Genomic DNA, 22,169 nt, shown 5'->3' on the forward strand with positions numbered 1-22,169 from the left:
CTTTTACTGGCCGGTTGCCGTCGATGATAAAAACAGCCCAACACAAACATCTTAATAAAATGTTCTCCATTGTATTCTGTCATGTTCATGTTGCCTGGTACACATTTGAAGAGAATTTCACTTCAGGTCCCCGTGTATGGCCATTTCGAATCAACATAAAATGTTACATGATACTCCAGCATCAGTACAGGCAAACTTTTTGAGAATGATCACTTCTTTTTACATTGGTTCTGGTCAAGAAGTTAAAACAACTTTCTAAAGCCCTAATGAGCACCAGTCAGTCAAATGCATTGCATTCTAAATCTTAAAATATCCTCTAATGACTGGAAAACAGAACTACTGGGCTCTTAAGGTGAAAAATATGACATCTGAAACTTTAAAAACAATAGAAATGCCAAATATTACACAGTGTTCTTGACAATGAATCTCTTCAGTCTAGGCTAAACATTGGACCAACTGAGGTTTTCCAAGGCTAAAGCTTCATTACGTTAAACTTTAAACGATCACCTTTGGAATCTATTGGATATGGAGAAGTCTACCTCGGTATGAGGGCACATCATCGAGAGAAAACATGCAAAAAGTCCCACTAAACAAATTAAGCAGCAAGTTAAAACATGACGCTTTCAAACAAATCATAACACAAGAGTGAAAATGTGAATGTTATGTGAAAATTATAATCAAGCACGGTGACAAATGTGATTGAGGTGAAGTCGAAACAAAAGTCACGAGCTGGTCTGAGGCAGTGAAATCTCAAAGAATTATTTATTGTGCAACAGTTTGTAGAGCTTGGTGAGATTCTTCTGTTGCAGCCTTGTCTGAGGTATCTGCATCTGCTGCAGCTTTCACTGATACTGTGTCACCCTCAGCCAGTGTAGCCATGTCTTTGTTCACATCTACCTCCTCTTTCTCGCCCGCGACGTCCCCGTGTGACGATGCTGCGTCCGCAAAATCCATATCTGTAGCTACCGTATCGGCTACGACTGTGTCCTGAGAAACTATTTCTGGAGAAACACTGTCCACAGCTGCAGCGTCCACGGCAGGCTTATTCGTGGCTGTGCTGTTTGATGCGCTTGTGTCAGAGGGCACCTGATCAGTCCTCTCTACGTAGAAGAGGATGTAGGCTTTGGCCTTCCTCACTGTATCCTCATTGGTCAGAGTCACTGTGCTGTCGTTGAAGTGGTACCAGTGACCCTCATGGCTGCCGTACGCTGTATAATGCCCCGACCCAACCCTGTGAACACAAACACACGTCATATTCTGCTGCCTGCTTTCATGCAAGACTTCATCTATCGTTGCTGAAGCAAGTGGGGAGAATTCAGCTCGACAATATAGCAGCAGTGCAACACTGCCACCTAGAGGCCAAAGACAAAAGCACTTTGATTCTGTTTGAATCTAAATGTGTTTTCAAGGACTTGCAGCCTAATGCCTTTTAGCGGCTACATGAATTTTTAAACTGCAGCTTTCACAAAGCGGATGTGATCTGGCTATACAGTAACTCAAAGCTGGCAGATAATAATGCACAGATCCATAGCCCAGTCTTGATTGCATGTTAGGATTCAGTTCCTTATTCTTCTACAACACAAAAAATACACTTGTACAAAAAAAACAAAAACAAAACATGGATCAAGCTGGCCCTTTTATCCAGAAGAAATAATTAGTCATCAAGTTAAATCAGTTATTAATTATAGCTTTGATTCATGACCTCTAAACATGGATGCTTCTTGACTAAGAAAGCTGTGTAATTACCGCATTTTACACCATCTAACAAATCAGGAAAGCCAGACTCAACAATGTTAAACTACTCACCCAGATCCATGATGCACCACGACAGCAACAAGGTCATACAGGCAGCTCCCTGGTAATGACTTCTCTGGCTGCAAAAACAACAGAGCAAAAGGAAAATGCTGTGGAAATGCCCTTAACACCTGGAAGTGGATACAAGCCACAAACTGGCAGACAGATAATAATCAAAACAGTTTACACTCCTTCAGTTATGAGTAGAGATGTACGCGATTAATGGACTACATGTTTAAACGTTGCTGCACTATCTAGTCCAGGGGTGGGCAATCTCAGTCCATGAGGGCCGGTGTCCCTGCAGGTTTTAGATCTCACCTTGGGTCAACACACCTGAATCACATGATTAGTTCGTTACCAGGCCTCTGGAGAACTTCAGGACATGTTGAGGAGCTAATTTAGCCATTTAAATCAGCTGTGTTGGTTCGAGGACACATCTAAAACCTGCAGGGACACCGGCCCTCGTGGACTGAGAATGCCCACCCCTGATCTAGTCAGTACCAGAATTACGAGTCAGTTAAGCCTGTTTTTCTTATTTTATTCATGTACAATGGTAGTTTACTGGTTGAGCTGGGATACAGGGACACTGACCACTTCCAGTTCACCACACTTTCGATGGCAGTTGAACAGATTAAAGCAAGTAACAACCATGGTAACAAGGCTGTTTTGCAGTATTTTGATGTTTTAAAAAAACAAACAAACAAAAAATAAAACAAAGCAGTTGTATATCAGCTTCGCCGGAATAAACTGGATTAGAGCCAAGCAGCCGAGGCCAGGTGTGACCACCTTCTTCATGTGGAAGCTCCCAGAAAAGAAGGTCACTGCTGCTAGCACTGCTGAACTCACAGAGCCAAAACAATCTCACTCAGTGTGTGTTTGCAATGGTTTAAATTCTGTTCACTTTTTAATGTTTTCCGAGGATTTTCTGTCGTTTTGACTAGACCAGTTTTTCCTGTTATTTAGCAAATTAGCTGCCAACATCCCGAGCTCTCACTCATTGCTTGTATTTGTGTACATGTGTTGTTTGACCTTCTGTGTGAAGAACAATGTACAAGACTATTTTTATCTGTTGACAGAGCAAAAGGAGCAGATCTGCAACTGAGCTCTTGGACTGGAAAAAAAAAAGTCACACAAACATTAAAGATTTATGTTTGCTAATAATTTTAAAGTACAAACCCAATTCCAAAATAATGTAAAAACAAAAACGAAAAAAAAGTTTTACTACTGTTTACGTTCAACTCCATCTTGGATTGCTAACTCAGGGTTGGTGGGCTCTGCCGACTTTCCTAATGAGAAATAAAAGCTGAGTGGGCATTCCACATCAAATTCCATATGGGAACTCAAAAATCCTGAATTCTGGCTTATTCACGAATGCCCCATTAAAAGAACAGCCGGAGAAGCAATTAGCAGCTTATCCAGTTAATTGGCAACAGATGATTGGGTAAAAAAAGAGCATCTTAGAGTGACAGAATTTCTCAGAAGTAGACAGAGGTTCACCAATCCACAAAAAATGGCATCTAAAAAAAAAAATGTGTAACAACTCTTTATCTGCAGTACATAATAATGAAAGGATTCACAGAATTTGGAGACAAAGGGACAAAGCTTAAAATCCATATTGGATGTGGTGATCTTCACTCAGTCAGCAATGCATTAAAAACAGACATGATTCTGTCATGGAAAACTCCATCATACAGAGAAGCAGCCATATGTGACTTTGATCAAGAAACCTTGCAGTTTTCTCTGAGCCAAAGCTCATTTAAAATGGACCGAGGTAAAGTGTCTGTGTTCAGACAAATCGAAATTTGAAATCCTTTTTGACAGTATGGGAGTGCACGAGTGACTGGAACTTGAAATAGGCCTTGGAAAGACACCATCAACACTGAAAGGCACATATGGGTTTTAGAGCATCCAGATGACTTCAAGGTTGGCCTTGCGTATTTCAGCAAAACATTGCTAAACTTTATATGTAACCCTGTCTCTGCTCCTTTGAGACGTGTTGCTGTATATAAAATATATAAAATTAGCTTATATATTGCTTAAAAAGGTGCATTTTCTCAGTTTAAACACTGGATGTGTTTTCTATGTTCAATTATGAATCAAATATGGATTTATGAGACATTGGCATTTTACAGTGTCCCAACTACTTAGGAATTGTGGTTGTATGTTAGGAGAAGCTCTCGTATTATAACAAAAAACTGATATACTTATTGCACAGCGGTCAGAAAAGCGATTTGCTGTAGAATAGCACCCCCTGAAGCTCTGGAGCATTCAGACAAACAAGATTTATACTTGTCACAAGTACTCTGAATTCCAGACCTTACATAAAGATCTAATCAAAAGCAGTTTATGCCCAGTATAAAACTGTTTGCACTCTGAAATGAAATAGACACTCCATGTCCCCGAATCAGACATAGGTGTGAATCAGCCATCACAGCATCTTGCAAAGTTGTGAACACAAGTACGGACCTCCTACGTAACCAGCTGGAGATCTATCAGAAAGTCACAAATGCAGGTGGTAACCACTGATCCAATAATGAAAAATGCATTCGCTACAGATGGTAGTTTAACAACCCAGGTCTGTGCACTACTGTTAATAATTTAGCATATTTCTTTAATACTTTATTATCAATCAGAGCACTCGTGTACATTTTAGGACACCAGCCTCATCAACCAATCACAACCAGTGTCACTGCCAACAACCACAATGTGTTTTTACCATTGTGTTGATATAAAATCTTATTTAGATGAATGTGTGTTACTTTTTTCAAATGTTTTTTTTTTTTAAGTAACGAAACTATAATGCTTCATTACAAAAAATTCAAACTAGCATAAGTAAACTACGTTCCTGTTCTGATCTTTCCTACCACACTGACTTGGATACCAACAAATTTCCACAATGGTAATTTCTGTGAACTTGTTTTTCTGTCGTAAGAGCAGAAAAATGGAAAAAGACGATCATCACTGGCTGTACAAGTGTTTACTGATACAGCACTGTGAGCTTTTTAGCAAATTTCTGCAAACATTTACTGCAGTTTTTATGAATTTTAGCTGGTGTGTTTTCTCACCAACCTACTCTGGCCTTTGTATTATCTGCCATTAAAAGCATATCTTACGCTCTCCTGATTAAACTGCAGATCAACATTTGATCTGACTCTTAAATGTAGCTGTTGTGGAAAAACAAAGAAAATAAAAAGTCTGTGAGTGTTGGGCTCACCTCAAGTAAGTAGCCTCTCATGTCCAGACCTTTCAGTGGAAATTCTACATAGGTATCCACCTTGTTTCTCAAAAAGGCAGTCCAGTGGAACCGTTTTAGGTGCAGGCACAAAACCTATGAGTAGAAACAAAAGTGCAATTTATTTAAGAAGTCAAAGCAAACATATGTTTTTATAGTTTCATAGTAGATACAGTGAAGTGTATATTAAAATATATATATATATATATATAAAAAAAAGACCTTTGGCAGCTTCTGGATCCAAAACTTCTTGGTTGATTTCTGTCTCTTTTTACACTTATGGCAGTAGTACAGCTCTGTGTCATCGAGCTCTTCCAGGTCGGTGAAGCTATGTAAGCAGTCTTAAAAAAAACAAAAACAAATACACACAAAAAAAATTGAAAAGCTTTGAAGAATTTTAATGTCACAAACTTTGAAACTAGGCCTATAAAAGATCATTTTTGACTACAAGAAACTTACCACGTAGAGTGCATGTTGGCACTGGCTCTTGGTCCTTATTTCTCTTTTGTCTGAACTGACTGGGAATGTCCAAAGACAGATCTGAGTAAAAAGCACACAAGGGGAAAAACATGACATGTCACGCACCATCAGGCTATATCAAGTTTAACTCTATAACTCTATAATAAATGGGTTTTCATTCATTTATTTGCTTTATGATGTAGAGCAACAATAAAAAGATTTGCTACAGAAACCCAAATTTATTTTTGTGTTATCTTGCCAAACACTGACACATGAACTTTGCTGTATGGGACAACAAAAGCAGCTCGGTGTGTGGTTTCGTTTATGTCTTACCAAGAAATGGATCAAACTTTTGAGATTCTGTCCCACAAATTAGGCAGTTGACTTCATTCTGAAGTATACCACCAAAAATGGATGTCACAACACTGGCGGTCCCATTTCTGTAAAGAATAAAAAAAAAAAAAAACATGCAGTAGCTTTTACATTCAAGTTATAGTGACTTACTGCTAAACATGATCATGCCGATAGTATATTGTTACAACTAGTCTGTGTTAACTGGAAAAAAGTAGGAAATATTAACTATATGCAAAAAAATTCAGGATCCCGCTGAGACAACAAAAGCAAAATCAGTGTATGGTTAGAAGGACTCACGTGCAGCATTTGCCATCTGTACTAGAGAGTCTGACTCCATCCTGAGGTGAGACTGGATGAGACGCCCCGTTACGGCTGTACTGTAGCTCCCTGTGGAGGTGGTCCAGTAAGTAACGCATGAATTCATGGGCATCCTGCTGCTGATAACCTCTGCACACACAAACACAGCTTTAAATTGCATTCATGCAATGACTCACAATGGTTTATTGCAGTTTTTTGATACACAATGCACCTTTGTTAGTAGTGTGACTAAAAACAGTAACACTTCGGAACAGCAACAGAAGTGAAACGGAAACAGTTTCCTGCTCTGCATTAGCAGCTTAACTTATAGAAAACAGTTTTTACAATCTGGGTGTACCTGAAACTTGGCATGATTTTCCATATGGCATAAAACAAGGAGTCTGGACTGAAGGCGGTCTGGTTCCCTTGCCATAGGGAACAGAGAGTTTTCCTGAATTCCTCCACCAAAGAGCTGTTCAACATAAAGCAACTTTAATTTAGACTTAACCGAAATAATTTTCTGGATTTTTAAATTATACCTGATTTTTTCTTCTTCATTTGCCTACCTATCTTTTCCTTTTCAGCAAAAACATTAGAACTGGATACCTTACAGAACCACTCACAACTAACAATGTTGCCAATTTTACTTGCTGAAATTAACGTTAATTATTGCCCATAAATCGTCCCTCCTTCAGAAGAGGACCTTACACACTGTTGTCCCCTTGGCTGCGGGTGTGGTACATCCTTCTTCCTGCCGTCTTACCACTGCGTAGAGCCACAGCAGGCAACTCCTTGAAATAGCAGCTGAACTGCTCGATGTTGCTGTCAAAGAAACAAAATTTTGCCATCAGTCGTCTCAAACGTAACATCAGCAGACAGCCGACAGGTCACGAATTAAAGGAAAGAGCAGGAGAGTGTCAAAATAAAATGCTGGACGATTAAACGCTGGGAGAACAGGTTCAAAGCACCTTCGCATTGATTCTAAAAGTCTCTAAACCTTTAGTTGAAATAGCAATGTCCCAGTATGCCCCATGAACTGAAGCAGCGTTATCCTGAAAATATGGAAATGCTTCACTGTAGGATAAAAAGGCAATCACTCACAATGTCTATCTATTGATCTGCAGTCACATTTTCCTCAGAGGAGACAAGTGGGCCCAAAACATGCTAGTAAAAATACCCCAGTATAACACACCTACCAGATCACCTCACTATAGGGATCGAGGATCCAAGTTCCAAATATAGTGTATGCACAAACGTACTGGGTGACAACATCTGCAGGAGCTTCTGTATCTATTTGCAGATACAGTATAACAGGCTTTTGACAATTTTGCCTGTTCATCCAGAAGAGCCTTTGTGAGGTTAGACACTAATGTTTAACAAGAGGGCCTGGCTCGCAATCTAAACTCTAATTCATCCCAAAGTTATTCAATAGGGTTGAGGTCGGGCTCTGCGAGACAGTCGAGCTTCCTTCTCTAAAGGTTCCCACACAGTTGGATACGTTTTTCACAAATGTTGGTAAAGGAAGAGTGCATGGATAGGTGCTTGATTTTATACAGCTATGTTAAAGGGTCTGAATTCACTGATTAAGAGGTGTGGCTCAAAGTTACATACAATGTATGTACTAGAGATGGCACGATACCACTTTATGTCCGATACCGATACAGATATCATAAATTTGGATATCTGCTGATACCGATATGAATCCGATATAGTGTGTTTTTTAATCAATAAGACTGTTTTCTTAATATATTGCTGCATTTTGTATAAGTTCAAACTCAAGTTTAAATAAACAACAACACTAAAGCTATTCTGTTACACCTGTATGTAAAGAATACACTGCACCCAAAATATTTCAGTTCATGAAGTTCATGAATACTGATCAATCTAATAAACTTAAACCTACTCCATCCTCCCTATTCTGGTATTTTAAAGAGTACTTAGCAGAAATATTAAGCAACCTAACTAATAGGGTTAGTTACCGTCCACCTCATGATGCTTAATCGACGTAATCAACTTTAATTTGATGCAGTGTGAAAAAAAATGCACAGAAATGAATTATTTTTCAAGAATAATTAAATAGATTCAACATCTTTCTTCAACAGAACTGCAGACTGCACAGATGGTACCTTCCCAAAGGAAAAAGTACTATAGCTTACTAGGGTATATTAGACTTAACAGTTACTATATACAGTAATGGACTTCTATACATTTTACATCATATTAAAACTTTGGGTGTAATATTCGGATAATTATTTATTAAAAGCTAGACATTTTAAATGAGAATAAGAAAGAAAAGTATGTCTTTGTGCCCCCTTTTCCCTGTTCATGCCCTATCGGCCCCCCTGGCTAAACTTTGCTAGATCCGCCCCTGCACAGTTACCAGCCGTCAGCTAGAAAAGGATCCTGGTGTAGAAAGTTATATTAAATAAATTCTAACAACAGCTTATCAAGCTTAAACATGCTGCTGTTGTTCAGCCGCTGGTTTCCTCTTTCTGGCGCGAAGTGGGCAATAAACAAACAAGAGAGATGGACTGCTGACAGAAAAGCCAATCAGCTGATCATTAAGCAGTTTCATGATTGAAGTAGGAGCAGGAGAGGGAGGGAGAGAGAAGAGGCAGTCACTCCATAAATCGGTTGTTAAGCTCAACGTGGGAATGCTTTACAAACATTCAGAGATGAACTTACACACTTGCTTTACTTCTCTCTGGGATAACTTCCTCAGAGATGAAATGCTGGTTTGGTAGCAGGCTACAAATACACACAGCCGCTCTATCACGTGAGCACACTGCTCCGACGTGCTACGGTTATGAGCCGAGTTACACCATATCGCAAGTTTTGTGAGGTGCTTTTTTGATATTTAATGGGATCGGATTACATTTTTTTATTTCTCTCCGATATCCGATCCAGTAATTTACGTCAGTATCAGACCGATACCGATACGTAATATCGGATCGGTCCATCTCTAGTATGTACATGCTTTCAAACAAAGTTAACTTCATATTTGAAGTGATGATGCTGGAACCTAACATACATCCAACCTTTGGACTTTTAAAGCAAGAGTAAGTGTGGAAAACCTGAAAAACACATACTGTGGTCCACACAAGGTTTTAACCTTTGTTTTCATGTTTGTTGGCAACCATGAATGAAAAAAACTACAGCTGAAACTGTCTTAATACATCTAATTATTTATTCACTGACTTTAAAGAGGCAGCAGAAGTTGCCAGGTGATGACAACCTGACAAAATAAAATTCAAAGCAACAAATTTGCTTATTCGTGACATTTTTTAGATGTTCAAATTACTAATCAATATATTGAAAATGAAAAAAAAAAAAAGATATTTTGCAAGAATACTAGCTTCGTTGTCTGTAAATGTGGAACCCCACTGCTCTAATCCTTTAGCATTGTGACTAAATGTGTATTATCAGGGAAACCTGGTCTTTGACTGTGTCTTGTTTCCAAGCAGCCTCTGTAATCCCCCTAACTGTGCCCCAGACTATATTAATAAAGGATGACTGCTCATGGGGCCCTGGCTCTACAGGGGCAGAGCCACTGAATCGTGCCACAGACTCGGTTCACCACCCACATACCTCGTCCTCAGTGCACTTACCTGAGGGACTGCAGAATGGCATTCATGAAGCATGTGTTTCCAAGGTTGCGCAGGCCTGTAGCACCTAGAGCCACGCCATCCTAAGAGAGACGAGTATATGTGCATGTTTAAAGCCATATGGAAAAATTCTGCTGTAAGCTAACATTTAAAGTCAGTTGGCGTACAGCTCTATAAAGACGCTGTGACTCATTTAATTGAAGCCCTGCACCACAGTGTAAAAAATAGTCTTGTAAAAGTTTTAAGGAGGGGTGCAGTCTTTTGTGCTGGGAGTGTGATTCTAAAGTAGCTGCTATCTTTACTTCTTTTTTCAAGGCAGCAAACATTTGCCTTGAACTATTACTTACACTGTCTTTTAACAGCTTGCCATCTCCTGCTGGGCTGTCCTGAAGTTTCCTTTTCCTCTGTCGCTCACCCATTAGTGCTGAACTGTAAGCAGAAAAGATTACTTGCATCACCCGGATAAAGCAGATTACTTTGGTGCATGTCTTAACTTGCCTACCATACTCTTGGAGTAGGGATGCAGGCATCAATTATTTTAGTAATCAAGTAATCTATCGATACTGAAATATTTTTATGTTGAACTGTTTTACAAAATCTCTAATGAAAAAACAAACTAAACTCTCTGATTGTACAAACATGCCATATTGAATTACATTTTTAACTAAACATTTTCTTTAATGCAGAACTATAGAAATAATCTCAAGTAGAGTCAAAGGTCAAACTTGAATAAAACAAGATATATATGCAAACTTGTCCAAAATAAAGACAATGTTGGATAATACCTCCCACCCACTGCATGACATGCTGGTCAGTCACAGGAGCACGTTCAGTGAAAGACACAGTACCAAAAAGCACCACTGAACGACACAGGAAATCATTCCTGCCTGTGGCCACCTCCCTGTACAACTCATCCACTTAACACACTGTATACTGCAATAGCTACACCCTTTTTGCAAATGCTCTCCTCTTATTCAGCTATTTATCAATAGTGACTTATATGTATATAAGTCACTATTTATCAATAGTGACTTATATGTATATAAGTCATGTATATATTGTGTCTATTTCTTACTTAGTGTATTGTCTTTGTTACCGTTTATACTGGAGCACTGTAACCAAAATAATATCGCCTAGGGATCAATAAAGTATTCTGATTCTGAAACTAAACTAAGGCATAAAAACTTACCTTTACTGTATTCTTGGAAGGCTCTTCCTATGTTGATGTTTTAGTGTTGTCGAAACAGACGTTTTGTAGACATTAATTAATACTGATAATAATTCAGTGTCCAGCTTAACAACCACCAAGACAATGACTCAGAATGTACTGGCCCATGTACATTTTTCATTGTATTGTTTAAAAAAAGCTATTTAATTAATACAATATTTTATATTACTTCAATTTCAATCTGAACAGTGTTACAAAAGCCTTGAAATTATTATAGTTTACTACACTCCATCCCCCCCTTTAGACTCATCCCTGTTTGCTGCAGGTTTCGCTTCAATGTAAAATAGGACAGCTGCCATCAGCCTTCAGTAAGCTGTATAATTTAAACATGGTGTTAGACTAAGTTAACAGTTCATCTGCAGATTTTAATACAACTTCTGGAGGTTTACTGCAGATTTTTGCGCGGTGTAAAACAAATGGCGGTGGATGGAGGAGCTACAAAGTTCGTCTGAGTTTGTTGATCAGGTGCTTTGATGACGACCTCCTGCTAGCTGTTTCCCAGTAAGGATTTTATTGGTGATCACTGTTCCTATGATCACTGTTCCTGTGTTTTCTTTCACTCATTCTGAGCTCAGCGTGGCTCCACCTCTGTATACAAACTCCGGCTACACGTTTAATTATGTCAGCATCATCATCACTGCTGCTGTTGTGTTTTTGTTCAAAATTGGGAGCTGTGTGGGCTTAATGTTGTCAAACTTTTTATTCACATGCTGGTCCTTAATATGTTTGAATTTCTGTTTTTCGTGACAAATGCAGGTGATAAACTCGTATTTACATCATTTAACACAACGGTGTGTGTGTGTGTGTTAAATGAACCATTGAAGCAAAGAATTTGCATTGACAATTTTTTATAATCGAACTACTCGATGAATCATTGCAGCCCTACTCTTGAGATATCAAAACAAATTGTCCTTTTTAAACAGTAAAAGGCAACCATGACAGTAAAATGAGGAACATATTGTTTAATACTTACTTTTCTAAACTCTGAAGATGTTCCCGCAACTTCTGCACTTGCCCAAGTTTGGTGTCGTTCACAACAAATTCATCACATCGGTAACTATTAAATACACATTAACAACAAAATATTATTATTACAAATATACTAATATTGTTACATCTTTCTCCGGTAGCATAGAAATGTGGAAGAAATTATAACAATCAATACAGATTTTAATAAAGTTGAATCATTTTATTTTACTTTTTTAAATGACAACACAATCCACTGACTGGTAAGAGATGAGTCAGACTGTAGTCAGAGAGAACACTTACCAAAACACACTGTAGCTGCTGCAGTCCATGCAAACAGAATGATGGATTTTCTCTTTTTCATGTTTCTCACCCTTCCTTTGACTAACACAAAGGACTTGATTCTCTTCGAAGTGTTTCTTTGCATGCCCATTGACATATCTATGAGGAAAGAGACAGCTTTATAAACACACATCTGGAATTTCCTTGAAATGACTCAATAGTTATGCTCAAAAATGTATTTATTTTTAGTTAAAAGGTTTTACGCAATTACACAAGGGGAATGTTTTAAAATCAGAAGTGTTTTTTCCCGTCCCAGAAGTTTAACAAGTGTTTGTTGTGTTATAAAGCTTACAAATGTGAATTGAATTCTGGAAACACATTTTTTTGTTTAAAAAAAAAAAAAAAAGGTTTGGCAGAATATTTTTTTACGTTTTATTAAACAGAATAAGCACAGGCTAGGGCCAGTAGGATCGATCATATTAAAATCACAACTGAGGGTTTTTCACAGTCATCTCAGTGACCACCGGCTGCAGTCTACACCGCTTTATTTAGTGTGTCCTTAAGTGACTGAATGATTGAAGTTGTTTGTCCCAAAGTCAATAGCTTCTTTAATAAAATTACTAAGAGGGCGGTTTAGCGGACAAAACAAAACCCAAACTCACCGTCCACAATGAACCATCAGACAGGTAAGGCAAATCCATGGACTTTTATTAGACCTGCAAACTGAACATAAAAGATGATTCCGTTTAATGAACTCGCATATGTAAATGAATAATTCTCTCAACAGTCATAAAGATATGGCGAATTGTGATTTGCCCTTGCGATATCTGCTGTTGACTCGTGGCTAGTGCTTACCTAGCAGACAGAAATATGGCAGTCTGCTCACAAGTTGGCATCCAAAAATACTGCGCACCGAGCTACGCTTATGTACAACGAAATTAATTTTACTGAAGTAAAATGAAAGACAGAAAAACGCTCCTCTTACCGTTGCAACACCAGGAGGACGGAGTACCGTTAGGGAACCTGGAAGAATCAAAGGCACCGCTTATGTTTGAGCTCAGATGAGGGCACTCCATCAGCTCACGATTGTGAGTGAACCGACGTTATAACCAGCACTAACACACCAACGGTACCGGGACCCGGGAAGCTAACAATAGTTAGCCAATTAACCTAAAACTAGCTAGCTAACGTTAGCAGATCTACTACTTCTGGTGGCGAACGCACGTTTTCCTGCTTTTGCTTACGCCGACGCGTTATGCAGCTATTGTATAGCTTCCATAATTTCACATTAAAACTGTTTACATAAATAAAAAGAGCCGCTGCTTCCACCCGCACATACTGTAAGATGAAATCGTAACCTTATCCTTGGTGTTAAGAGGTACCAGATAACTGCTGGCGCTTTCCACAAACAAATGGAAATAACTTGAGGAAGTGACGTACTGTCTGCCGGCTCACACACACACAGACAAAGATTAAAAACTTAACCAGAGAATTTTTCCCACCACTTCCGTTTTCGTCCCCCCCCCCCCCCCTTTTAACTGCTGCTTAAAGCTGGCCAAAGCCACGTTGTAAATCGACCTTACTCTGGGACAGCAGCTCTTTCTGTCATGTTTACTGATATTTTGCTGCTCCAGTTTTTAACAAAACAGCAGCTATTTTCATATTGAAATTGCATGTAAACGCATAAGTAGCTTATAACACTAGTAAAGGTTATGTTCTTAGTAGTTACACAAATATTAACATCAATTTTTGCCACGTCATCTATAACGTTTTGTTTTGTTATGTTTTTCGTCGCAGGTCATTAGTAAGTTTCCCTTGTTTAAACCTCGGTCGCCAACACGCATGCGAGCTTATGATGACGTCTATTTTCGTGTTTCGGCATCGTGTGCTGTCCTGTAGGTGACAAAGGGGACTTTAACGTTTAAAAACTTTAACAGTGTCACCACGTAACTCTGCAATTAATCGCTGGGATTTGAGTTGTAGTAAATCTGAGGATAGAGATTGTTTGCCAAATTATTAGGGAAATGTAATAATTTGTTTCTTGGGCCTCACGACCACTTTACATCAATTTTGTAAAACGCGACGATACAAGATTATCAATATTTAAGATTTTTTTTTTATGTGGATATCATTCTGGTCAACTGGGATGTTGATGAAAAATTACTATTATTCAATCATACCTAAAAATTTACTTAATGATTTTGTTACCATTTAATAACCGAGTAAACGTGGACAGATGCTACTTCTACCTGTTAAGCTTCATGGTCTGTTAAAATTACATATCACTGATTAAGTAACCTATGAAAAAAGTGAACTTTTACCATTAACAACTAACAGATGAACCTATTACACAGTGTCTTTAAATGTAGAAAGTAGTCAGTAACTAGGGACTTAATCCGCTGACCACATTAGCTGAAACTGCAACATGTGCCTTTTGAATATTGGAGAATAGTTTCTAATATAATCTACACATAGCTAAAATACTTTTTCTTTAAGGCCTGTTAATTCACTAACACACATTTAAACAATTTTGCACTTAATTTTGGTCCTTCTGAAAGAGGAGGATTAAACTGATTCAAACTAAGTTTTTTCTATATCATCAGCAGAGATGTACTACAAGAGTTTTATGCACATAGACATACTCCTATGAGCCAGGGTAGGCCACATGGCCAGCATAACTTGAGGTTCCTGGATAAAGGTTTGTGAGCCGCCATCTGCTTATAATTTCTAAATAAGTCCTCAGATCACACCTCCAACGCTGAAACAGCACTTACTTTAGCACTTCCATTAAACACAACCTTATTTAGGACTATGCTCCACATGAATACATTATAAAGTGAAATAACAAAGAAAAACTAGATCTTGACACTGGTCCCCTTTGCAGAAGGTGTCAAGTAATAAGCAGTAATGCAGGGTTCATCTTTCTTCACCTTTAAAGGTCCCAACGCATTCACCCCATTATTAAAAGTTATCATGCACTCACTTCTAGATTATTAGTTACACATTTCTAGTACCAGGTTGGACCCCATTTTGGCTTCAGTGCTTCCTTAATCCCTTTTTGGCATAGATTGAACATTCATCACAGATTCTGGTCCATTGACAGATCCATGCTTTGGGGTTGTTTACCCCAAATTCTGACTCTGCCCTCCAAATTTTACAGCAGAAGTTTCATCAAACAAAGCAACATTTTTCCAACTTTTCTGTTGTCCCAGTTTTTTAATGAAGTCTCTCTTTCCCACCTTTAGCTGTCAGCAGTGGCACTTGATGTCGTCTGCAGCCGTAGTACATCTGCTTCAATGTTCGACATTCAGAGATGCGCTTGTAGATATCTCAGTTGTAACGACTAAGATCTGAGTTACTGTTGCTTTCCTATCCGCTCGAAGCAGCCTGACCATTTTCCTCTGACCTCTGACATCAGCAAGGCATTTTCACTCTGAGAACTGCCACTGTATAAATTTTCTTTTTCAGGCCATCCTCTGTAAACCCTAGAGATGGTCTGTGGGAAAATTCCAGTAGATCAGTAGTTTCTGAAATACTCAGAGCAGTCTGTCTTGCACCAACAACCATGCCACATTCAAAGTTGCTTAAATCACATTGTTTCCCCTTCTGACACTTGGTTTGAACTTCAGCAGGACATCTTGACCATGCATGTGATTCTCTTATTAGAGGTTTGCTTTAAGAAGCAGATTTCATTTATTTATTTATAAAGCACATTTAATGACAACACAGAGTTGACCAAAAAAAAAAAGTAATAATTAAGCAGTGACATTAACATCAACAACAGGTAAGAAAATTAAAAGAAAATTAGGATAAAAAGAATTGGTAACTCTCATGTAGTATCGAAAGCCAAAGTGAAAAAATATGTTTTAAGATGGGATTTTTAAAAAGTGACAGTTGAGGCCTTTCTAATGTGGAGAGGTAGATCGTTCTACATATTCGGCGCCACAACCACAAGCGCCCGATCCCCTCTATGAACCATCCTAGACTTGTGTAAGGTAAGATGTAAATGATCACTTGATCGAAGGGCTCTAGAGGGCGTACAAAACTCTAAAAGGTCAGACAAATAGTTTGGCGCGTGGCCATTTAGCGCTTTATAAGTCAAAAGTAAGATTTTACATTTAATTCTAAAAGTCACTGAAAGCCAATGAAGGGAAGCAATCACCGGAGTAATATGTTGGTGTCTCTTCACACGAGTCAAAAGGCGGGCGGTCAGATGAATAGTAATTTTCACCCTTGTTCTCACCCTAATAAAGTAGCGGTCTCACATGTTGTTTACTGATTTTTAAAAAAATGAGCTCCTGCTCCCCACATAGCTTTCTGAAAGTGTGCTGCATTTTTTCTACCATAGTCATGGAAATGAAGCAAAAGAATGTTGATTATCTACCCTAACCCCTGATTCTGTGAGTGTAGTGTAGCTCTCTCCTAGATGTTAAGAAAACACCAAAGTCCATCTGTACACATTACAGCCAGCATCAGGCCCAGAGCAGATACTGTATGTGTGTACTTGCATAATTCCCACATGGAAGTCAGGAAATACCAATGAATGAAAAAGATTTAAGATTGCAATGCAATATTGCGAAATCTGTGATTACCTCTCTGCAGATTACAAATAGTTCTATCCTGTTTGCCCAAAGCTAATTGTAAAATTAGCCACATGGAGGTGCAGATGACGAGATTGGACAAGGACCCATGTTTTTTTTTTTTTAAAGAAAAGTCACCTTCTGCAGCATGGGACATTCTAGCCAATAATGCAGCTGCATATATCCCAGCTGTATTTCTGGAATTAACAATGAAAAAAAATTAACATCCAAATAAAAGAAACAGCATATTTTATTGAATCAATCAGACAATGTTACAGTTGAATTTGATCACTTTTCAACTTTGCTCCAACTCAAACAGTACAAAAGCACCTTAAGAAGAACACCCTGTAAAGTAAAACAACGCTCAGGATATTTCCAATCTTTTATGAACATTTATCCCTCCTCACTAACAAAAAATAGAAAAAGACATTAAGATCAATTTCTACCAGCACATTTATTAAAATCAAACATTCCATGTTCTGTGAATACTTTTTATACCCTGAATACAATACAAAATAAAGCAATACTAAATGAAGAATATGAAGATGTGAGAAGATAGGAAGGAATGCGTTTTTTATATTTAGATCATTACTGCCTGTGCAAGAGTTACGAATGCTGAGTAAGAAAACATAATCACAGAGAGTGCGTAAGACATCATTGTACAAAAAACAGTTCTAAATATACGTGCTGGGCTTTGAATTGGCACGTGCATTCAGACTTCAGACGTTTTTTCATCAAATCCCTAGGTGTCGATGCAGTTTTGGAAACAGTGAAATATTATGAGCTCAAACTACTAACAGCCTTTCAAGCAACAAACGAATGTGAACTTGTTTCCTGTCTCCTGCCTATGTTTGAATGCTTGTGTAAAACACTGCCTGGGTTCTAATGACCCCAAATTATTGATGCAAGTCTTTCAGGTTTTTTTTTTTTTTGATTATTTAACTATTGCTACTATTACAACAATCTATTTTCTATTCATTTAACAATGACTAATTCTATTGATCAAAGCTTAAAAAATAATTAAGAGATAGAAATGAAATAAAACACAATATTTCAATAATGTAATGACTATTATAAGGAAATCAAAACTAGTGGACGGATTATTGCCCAAAACCAAGCTGGTAAAATCTAAATGTTGCTCTTTGAAGTTTTCTATGACATTTCAATGTCTCTCTCTGCCTGAAGAGGCGCGTCAGCCTGGGGCTCTTTACTTTTCCCAGCACCCTTCTTCTTTTTCCTAGAGGAAGTGAAACGAGTATTAAAGTAATTGTAGAAAAATTGCCATTACCAGTGGGGAATGATCTTTCTTTTCGTTTAAGGCAAACAAAATTGTTCTTACTTTGACTTAAGCGTTAGGAAAACCACCGTTCCGATGATAGCAACAACGATGAGTGCAAGCAAAACTCCACAGATGATCGCTGTTAAAGAGGGTGGCAGTTTAACAATAAGGTTTGTGTAAATGGATACGGTGCTAAGTAAAAAGCTAGTGAGAAGTTGACTCATAATAGTTAAAACAATCTGTTTTTCTCACATTATGTCCTTTAAGGTTAAAGTGTGTCTACTGACCGATTGGAGTGTCTGGCTCATCCTCCTCTGCCTCGTTACCATCATCTTCAAACAAAAAACAAACAAAAAACATGTTATCGTACTGCGCGTTTTTTTAAATTAACACTGACTCATTAATTAATATTCAATAACATATTGATATATTAACATGTAACAGTGACAGTAAAAGAGAGATGTGTGTGCTCACCATGGATGCCAGCACAGGTGGAGTTGCAGCTGATAACGTCAAAAAATCGGTTTCCATTCCCGAGGCATCCGGTCCAAAGGAATCTTTTGCATTTGTCATAAACAGAGTCATAGTAGTACCTCAGATATTTTCCATTGCATGTACCTTCCATCTTTTTAAAGTGGCAAGCTTTCCTAGCTGTGGGGAGAAAACATCATCGTCACTGATCACTGAGAGTATCCATAACAATGGCTGCTAATTAATTGATTGATTAATTATAACTGTAAGGCAAATCACCCGAGTGATTTACTTATTTTTAGGAAGATGTGCTCTTTCACCACTTGGTGGCGCATTGCAAATACTCAATAGCCCCTGTCCTTCCTACAGCTGCTTAGGACTTAAAGAAATTGCATGTGGACAAAACTGGTAAAAAAGGTTTTTGTGCTGATAATATGCGACACAATGATCATTTTTCTTTTTTCTTCTGTCAGTTTCTCTCTCAGTCAGTTACACTGAAGGAGTTGTCTGGCCTAGGCCAGGGCTAGTTTATGTTCCCAAGTTCTTCAGAAGATGTTTTGTGTGTGTTTGGATTGGATTTTGCATATTAAGTAGTAAGTGGTTAGAAAACGATTTATTCAAAATGATTCTTACCATCCATAGGGTAGACATCTTCTGCATTGACTGAACAGTTTCTCAAGCACTCTCTTTCATTTTGGAAACGGTTAGCATTTCCTCCTTCACCGTTGTACAGGAAAGGACTGCACTGATCTTTGCTGACATCATAATACACAGCAAAGTTGAAGCTTGTTCCCTGACCCGCATCAACAGGTAGTCGACAGAATTCTGTTGGATGAGAAAGAACATAATGTAAGAAACATTTTATATGCAAAAAAAAATTTGAGTGGATGTTTTGGTTTTCAAATAATACACATAATATAGTATACTCTAAAATATAATGTTCAAACAGAAATGTAGCTAATGTTTAACTAACCTCATCAGCAGAGACCAACTCCCTGTTTTTATGATGGCAATAAAAAGTATCATTTATGGCACATTTTCAGCTCTCCCGCCCTTCACAGGTTTCACAGTAAGGAAGTGGTTTCAAACTTTTTATAAACATAGTTAAACTTTAATTCAATTAAATATCCATTAATTTAACCTGCTATTACCTTCTGGGTGCTGAAAAGTTGCACCCTTTCCTATTCTATTACTCTGTGGTGCAGTGAGATGAAGTTGTGCGTTAATGTCGTTTTAGCTCAGCATGTCCACAACGGTCAGGCTCAGACAAACATGATCTCAGTGCTTTGTGCAGTCGTGAAGAATATGTAAATAACATTTACAGTATGGTAAACAGCCAGAGTGAAAACAGTCATTGTTGGCATCAGTTGGAAGTCGCTACATGACTTATGTCTCGTTAGACTTGCAAAATAAATAGAAACATTTTTTTTCCTATTGAACTGATTAAAATAGGTCTAAGCAACACTCTATGTGATTCCACACACTGCACCAGTGCGTGGTGCAGTTCATCCACTCATCTCAGAAAAACTGATAACAGAATCGCCATGTTGGGCTGAAAGGACTGAAGGTGAAGCTTATCTATTTGATTCAGTTTTGGTCACCAATCATGTACATATTAAAAAACTAAACAAAAAAAAACCCAGCAACACAAGTCTCCAGTCTTTGTGATTTTTCACTAAAGATGAGCTCAGTGAGCTGAAAGCCTGGTTGATAATGAAAAGTAAACCTCACGTATAAAAAAGCGCTCGGCTATTCTTTTTGTTTAGCAAGTTAAAGAAGAAAAAAAAGTTTTATATACCTGGAATGTTGGAATAGCCGATTTGGAAGGCTGAGAACACAATCCCCAACACCAGAAGGCCCGTCATCTTGCTGCTTGCCTTTGTGCTGTCTTTCACTGAGTGAGAGAAGGTTATAAACTACAGTGGGAGTGGGTGGTCATAACTGACCTTTGGACCAGAGTTTCTCTAATGGGGACATCTTTAATCGAAACAAAGGGTAGTCATAGTGCTTTATTACCTTTACTGTATTGAAGAAGTTAAAAACAGTTATTGCTACTCCTATTTTGTGTTATTGTAATCACGTACAACACAGCAGAAACATACACATATACACTCACCGACCCTTTTTCAGGTACAGCTGTTCAACTGCTTGCTAACAGAAGTATCGCATTGCTGTAACTTCATGGATTTGGATATGAAGATATGGTCAAGATGACCTTCTGAATTTCAAACTGAGCATCCAAAAGTATAAGAAAGGCTAAAAGCTTCAAGAAACCAGTTTTTATATATATTGTTACAACCTGACTCAAAGGCAACATAAATATGGAGACCAACACCAGAGTTTCATAAATAAGAGGTTTTATTTGAAATTACATAATAAATAAATTAGCTAAAATAGCTGCCTGAGCTCTCCAAAGTCAGCCAGAGTCAGTTTATCCAAACCTCACTATGTGCAGTCTATTAGCAATTCATCCCAAGCAACACCGGAAGACCCTGCACTGCCACTGCAACGAGATTAGAGACTGCAGAGGGGTGAAAGCATATCTATAAAAACTGGTTTCTTGAACAACATTTTTTTTTTATTTCAGACTTTGGGTTAAAAAGAAAAATATATTTGTCAATATAACTTGAAACAGCAAACTATAGAGATAGATGGGTCCCTTTTAATCACAAAGTAAAAATGCTGTTTGTGGAGGTAAATAGGTCCCATTGTGTTAAAGAAGAGGTTTAGAGCAGCTGTCCCCAAAACATGGGCCATGGACTGCTACCTGTCTGTGAGTTATTTGGTACTGGGCCGCGAGAGTCGAGGCTCAGGTGTGAAATTTATGGTTTTCAGGGTTTTATCGTTTTTTATTGTTAATTTTCTAAATCATTTTTATCATTAACTTGGTTTCCCTGGGTATTTTCCCATGTGTTATTAATAAATCTTCTTTCTTTTTTTTTGGTACTTGTACTGGTTTTATTTTGTTGTAATTATCTGCGACACCTTAAAGGCCGGTCCATGAAAATATTGTTGGACACAAATTAGTCCGTGGCGCAAAAAAGGTTGGGGACCGCTGGTTTAGAGTAGTCACTGTTTCCATATATTATTGTCCATATTTTGTCTTCATTAAGTCATGTTACATATTCAAATGCATAAAAGTGTATGGAACTGTGTTTCTTTTGTGGAGGAGGAGGAGACCCAATTCGCACAGCTATCTCCAAAGAGTTTGTTGAAGCGCTCACTCACTAAATGAAGGATGAGTTACGGTAACTCACACGATGAACTGTCATCTTTCAAAAGCGTTGTTTCCTTTTTACTCAGGATCAATAATTGCCTGAGGGAAAAGGGAGATTGAAAAGAGGGATGCTATAGAAGAGTACATCTGTGAGTCTCTGGCAGCAGCCATCATCCATCCGTCCTCTTTCTCTGGTAGGTGCAGGATTTTTCTTTGTGGCAAAAAGGATAAGACTCTTCGACCATGCATTGAGTACCATGGCGTGAATGAAATTACAGTAAAGAATAAATACCCTCTTCCGCTCATTAACTCTGCCTTTGAACCATTTCAGGGGGCCACTATTTTCACCAAACTCGATCTCTGCATTTGGAGGGCGACAAATGGAAAACAGCTTTCAGCGCTCCT

General features: G+C 38.2%; 2 protein-coding genes across 2 annotated transcripts; both read right to left on the bottom strand.

The window, feature by feature from the left end:
* Positions 1-51: 51 nt before the first annotated feature.
* Positions 52-13,674, bottom strand: usp3 (ubiquitin specific peptidase 3). The gene is made up of 15 exons (XM_040025783.1): positions 13,203-13,674; positions 12,880-12,940; positions 12,239-12,376; positions 11,943-12,026; positions 10,089-10,170; positions 9,745-9,824; positions 6,845-6,958; positions 6,495-6,608; positions 6,137-6,286; positions 5,819-5,925; positions 5,486-5,566; positions 5,249-5,367; positions 5,009-5,122; positions 1,807-1,874; positions 52-1,231 (listed from the first exon to the last, which is right to left on the bottom strand). Exons 1-15 carry the CDS (start codon positions 13,291-13,293, stop codon positions 763-765), a joined length of 1,872 nt encoding a protein of 623 aa, XP_039881717.1. The 5' UTR covers positions 13,294-13,674; the 3' UTR covers positions 52-762.
* A 3,124-nt stretch (positions 13,675-16,798) lies between these two features.
* On the bottom strand, positions 16,799-20,742 carry si:dkeyp-73b11.8 (BPTI/Kunitz domain-containing protein). Its single transcript, XM_040025786.1, has 6 exons — positions 20,346-20,742; positions 19,181-19,372; positions 18,551-18,727; positions 18,364-18,408; positions 18,137-18,215; positions 16,799-18,034 (listed from the first exon to the last, which is right to left on the bottom strand). The coding sequence occupies exons 1-6, from the start codon at positions 20,410-20,412 to the stop codon at positions 17,950-17,952; spliced, it is 645 nt and encodes a 214-aa protein (XP_039881720.1). The 5' UTR covers positions 20,413-20,742; the 3' UTR covers positions 16,799-17,949.
* Between the last annotated feature and the right edge of the window lie 1,427 nt (positions 20,743-22,169).

Source organism: Simochromis diagramma, unplaced genomic scaffold (genome assembly GCF_900408965.1).
Source record: "Simochromis diagramma unplaced genomic scaffold, fSimDia1.1 OVJJ01000293.1, whole genome shotgun sequence".
NCBI lineage: Eukaryota > Metazoa > Chordata > Actinopteri > Cichliformes > Cichlidae > Simochromis > Simochromis diagramma.